At 48.6% G+C, this 5,000-nt stretch overlaps 1 protein-coding gene across 1 annotated transcript in view; it reads right to left on the bottom strand.

The window, feature by feature from the left end:
- sbf1 (SET binding factor 1) overlaps window positions 1-5,000 on the bottom strand; it is a 64,540-nt gene that overhangs the window by 20,295 nt on the left and 39,245 nt on the right. The window contains exons 17-20 of the mRNA XM_084448005.1: window positions 4,679-4,825; window positions 4,152-4,435; window positions 3,143-3,315; window positions 1,626-1,699 (exon numbers count right to left, since the gene is read on the bottom strand). Of these exons, the coding sequence (XP_084304131.1) occupies window positions 1,626-1,699; window positions 3,143-3,315; window positions 4,152-4,435; window positions 4,679-4,825 (678 nt within the window). The remainder of the gene's footprint in view (window positions 1-1,625; window positions 1,700-3,142; window positions 3,316-4,151; window positions 4,436-4,678; window positions 4,826-5,000) is intronic.

Raw genomic sequence — 5,000 nt, 5'->3', positions numbered from 1 at the left:
CGTTCGACGAGGAACTCGATAAGCAGAAGGGGAAATATAACCATGTTACTTCCAGGGTTGGATATAAGCCCACAGTAGCCGGGTGTAATTGAAGACTAACATCTTTAGAAACTGTAATTTGGAGCGGGATTAAGTTAATCCCCCCCCCCATAAAAGAGGAATGCGGACTGTGTTAACAGCAATTTGTAGAACACTCACACTTGGAAAGCGCTCCGTGGGGACGAGAGCGGGATGTTGAGAGAGACCCCGTTTACACCTTGCATTAAAATGCGTCTTGTATCGAGATTGTATCTAGATAATGATTTAGCCTGATTACATTTACACCTGGCATTAATATGCGTTTCGAGTATCTTCAACCCGATCCGTTCGAGATCCGATCGACTCTGTCCAGCTGACAATCGAACGTCACATCCTGTTTGTGCTTGAATATTTTCGTCCGACCAAATTGAGAGTAGACACTTTTGTCTCGTCTGGACTCCAACCTTGACCAGGATCCATTTTAATGCTTTCTTGCCATCTGCCATGGAAGCCTGCTCCTTGCTGGTCTGGAACCGGCGCGTTCCAACGGCTACGTATTTCTGCCCAAGTTGTTGATATCTGGATTAAAAACGCATTTACATTTACACTTCTATTAAATGTGGTCGACATGCATCCCATGACCACCTCCGGAGGTGGTTTGGGCGATCGGATCATAATCCGTCCTCAAAACATTTTGGGCGCATTCACACCTGTACTTTCATGAGATTGCAATCTGATCACCAAAAACGCATTTTAATGCCAGGTGTAAACGGGGTCAGAGAGTGTGATCAGTAGCAGACCTGGACTATGGAGAGAGCATCTTGCCTGGCTTTATGAGCTCACATTCAATTCCACTCTGATCAGTCTGGTCACCCGACCGTTCAAATTTAACACAAAACTAAATTTCATAATCTGTTGTAGAACAATATTAATTAGTTCAAAATTCGTGGTATGACAAAAAAACGCTCTGGCACAAAAAAATGAGTGCACAGGAAATCTCTAAGATATAACATAGCGGGATAAACACTCACAGTTTTGTCTTCCAATATGCCTGATTTGAAGTTACTGTTGGTAAACTAGGCTTAAAGTTGTGAGTGACACATTGGGCATGCTTGACGTAACTTGAGCTACGTTCCGTCTACAACAGCGAGCAGGACATCCTGAGGACTCCATAAACAGACGGAGCAAACAGCACCCTTCTGTCAGAAGGCACACCAATCACAATCAGGCTGTAGTCCACCAAGCCCTCTGAGGACTCCGGCGCCCAGCATGCACCACTGGGGCTGTAGTGTGTGATGGGCCTTCAGGAGAGAACACCCAGCATGCACCACTGGGGCTGTAGTGTGTGATGGGCCTTTAGGAGAGAACACCCAGCATGCACCACTGGGGCTGTAGTGTGTGATGGGCCTTCAGGAGAGAACACCCAGCATGCGATGCTCAGGCTCGTGCGGTGAGTCACACGGTGGCGTCGGTCAGAGAGACGTACTGTACCTGCCGTGCGACTGTGACACTGGGCTGCAGGGATTGGTGGAGAGGGGTGTGGGCGGGGCTGGCCTGGGTTCTGCGTGGCCTTCGTCCAGCGGAATGTAAAAAATTGAATTGGTTACCTTCTGGATGGGAGGCAGCCGCTTACTCTCCCTGTGGACCGCGTCCAACGTCTCAATGTGCATCTGAACGATATCTGAGAGGGAAAACACAGAACATGGACACAGAACTCACAAACCACAATCACCAGGTGATATAGATAGCATTTTTATATAGACCAATCAATTGAAAATATATATTTATATTACAAAAAAGAAACATACACAGAGCTTTTCAAAGGGTACAGAATAAAAGTAATGCTTTTCCACTAAAAAAACCTACTGATTATGAATTTATCATTTAAACATTTTTGACGGGTCTGAAATGAATGTTGTGTTTATCTGTCTGAGACAAATAGTTTTGGTTCCCAACTCTAACAAGGTTTGTGAGCCAATAGTATTACTCTGTTAGTACCACATGGTCTCTCTGTCAGGAGTGATCAGGAGTCATAATACTCTTGGCTCACAGGCCTTGTTAGAGTTGTTTCTAGTTGCGCCTACCTGGTATCATGGTGTTAAGGGTCTACCTGGTATCATGGTGTGCAGGGTCTACCTGGTATCATGGTGTGCAGGGCCTACCTGGTATCATGGTGTTAAGGGCCTACCTGGTATCATGGTGTTAAGGGCCTACCTGGTATCATGGTGTTAAGGGCCTACCTGGTATCATGGTGTTAAGGGCCTACCTGGTATCATGGTGTTAAGGGCCTACCTGGTATCATGGTGTTAAGGGTCTACCTGGTATCATGGTGTGCAGGGCCTACCTGGTATCATGGTGTTAAGGGTCTACCTGGTATCATGGTGTGCAGGGCCTACCTGGTACCATGGTGTTAAGGGTCTACCTGGTATCATGGTGTTAAGGGTCTACCTGGTATCATGGTGTTAAGGGCCTACCTGGTATCATGTTGTTAAGGGTCTACCTGGTATCATGGTGTTAAGGGTCTACCTGGTATCATGGTGTTCAGGGCCTACCTGGTATCATGTTGTTCAGGGCCTACCTGGTATCATGTTGTTAAGGGTCTACCTGGTATCATGGTGTGCAGGGCCTACCTGGTATCATGGTGTTAAGGGCCTACCTGGTATCATGGTGTGCAGGGCCTACCTGGTATCATGGTGTGCAGGGCCTACCTGGTATCATGGTGTTAAGGGTCTACCTGGTATCATGGTGTTAAGGGTCTACCTGGTATCATGGTGTTAAGGGTCTACCTGGTATCATGGTGTGCAGGGCCTACCTGGTATCATGGTGTTAAGGGTCTACCTGGTATCATGGTGTGCAGGGCCTACCTGGTATCATGGTGTTAAGGGTCTACCTGGTATCATGGTGTAAAGGGTCTACCTGGTATCATGGTGTGCAGGACCTACCTGGTATCATGGTGTTAAGGGTCTACCTGGTATCATGGTGTGCAGGGTCTACCTGGTATCATGGTGTGCAGGGTCTACCTGGTATCATGGTGTGCAGGGCCTAACTGGTATCATGGTGTGCAGGGCCTAACTGGTATCATGGTGTGCAGGGTCTACCTGGTATCATGGTGTGCAGGGCCTACCTGGTATCATGGTGTGCAGGGCCTTCAGGTGCTCGTTGGTGACGCCGCTCTCGTTGCAGACCTTGTCCACGAAGCGGTTGATGAAGCGCACCACGGAGTTGGCCACGTCGGAGCACTCAGCGTCCTCAAAGCCACTCTCTGTGTCGTAGCTCTCCGCCATGCTGCCCGCGATGCTGGAGAGAGGTAAATAATAATGAATAATTAATACATTCATAAAATGCATTCATAATAAAATATATTATTATTATTATTATTATTATCATCTTCATCATTCTCATGATTATTATTATTTTATTATAGCTATACTCATGTTATATTATTATTATTATTATTATTATTATTATTATTATAGCTACACTAATATAAAGCTATACTAACATTGGTCGGGTTTCCCAACCGAGTTAAGAAGCTTCTTAACTCCAAAGTACTTCTTAACTCCCATGCAAAAGGTTGCTTAAGAAGGGTTCCTTAAGAAGGTTCTTTATCGGGAAACCCGGCCATTGTGAGCGACTTCTGAATGGACCGCCGGTTTTGAAAACATCTGGGTTACTGTTTGCTTACTGTGGTTACCCGTTGTCCGCATGGTCAGAGCTGATGAGGTGTGTGTGTGTGTGTGTGTTTGTGTTTAAATTTTGCTACTCTTGCACTTTGGCTTCAGCACTAGATCATGCTCTTAGTCACTTGTTTAGAAAAGAGATGCACTTCTGTTCTGGCGAGTATTAGTACGCTGACCGCCTACGTTAAATGCAATTATTCTAAGACGCTTTGGATAAAAGCGTCTGCTAAATGACTGTAATGTAATATGTGTGTGTGTGTGTGTGTGTGCGCGCATGCGTGTGTGTGTGCCTGCGCCTGTACCTGTTGGTGACGAAAACTGTTATTGTAAGACGCTTTGGATAAAAGCGTCTACTAAATGACTGTAATGTAATGTGTGTGTGTGTGTGTGTGCGCGTACATGTGTGTGTGTGCGTGCGTGCTTGTGCGTGCGTGCGCGTGCCCGCGCCCCTACCTGCTGGTGACGTAGCTGTTGCTGACGCTCTCCACGTCCACCAGGCCTCCGCTGCGCAGCAGGCGGTTCTTGCTGGTGTCCAGGGGCAGCAGCAGGTAGCTCATGCGGCTGGCGTAGTGGATGGCCTGGCTGAACACCGTGCTCTCCTCCTTCTGCACGCGCTCCGTCTGCACGTCCTTGCTGAGCGTGGGCCACAGGCGGTTCTGCTCCGACGCCAGGTCCAGGGCGCTCAGCGCCCCCTGGCCGCCGCCGGCCGCGCCCGCCTCCTGCTGCTGCTCCTGGGACTGGGGGGGGGGGGGGGGGGGGGCGAGGGAGGGTCAAAGGTCAGAGAAGGCAGATGGTTCACGTGGTTCGGGTTATAGGATCCACCGCTATCGAGAGAGACTACAACTAGGCTGTAGAGAGAGAGAATATTCAAATGGTAAAAGCCCCTGATGAGGACAGTACAGTTTTAAATTTTCGGCTCTCAGATCAGCTGTTAGGACTGGGCACGGTGGAGGGGGGGTGGTGGTGGTCCGGGTCCTTACAGGGCTTTCGTCCACCTCCAGGTAGAGGGCCCGGATGTGGTTCTGGACGTCGCTGTAGAACATGGCCTCCCAGAACTGCATGGTGGTCCACACCATGTGCTCCTGCACACAGCTGTAGGCAAACTGGGTGATGCCCGCCCCCAGTTTCTGTCAAACGCACGCACGCACACGCACACACAACACAATTTTTAACACACAACATGGTTGAATGAGTCACAGAATTGGTTCCTTGGTGTTGAATGGGGGCGTTGTGTGTGTGTGTGTGTGTGTGTGTGTGATTCAGCACACTCACTCTGCAGAAGGCAGTGACCAAGGGGAGGAG

This window comes from Borostomias antarcticus (genome assembly GCF_949987555.1).
Source record: "Borostomias antarcticus genome assembly, chromosome: 13".
NCBI lineage: Eukaryota > Metazoa > Chordata > Actinopteri > Stomiiformes > Stomiidae > Borostomias > Borostomias antarcticus.
Note: the sequence above shows the minus strand (reverse complement) of the source record. Positions and strands in the feature narration are given on the sequence as shown.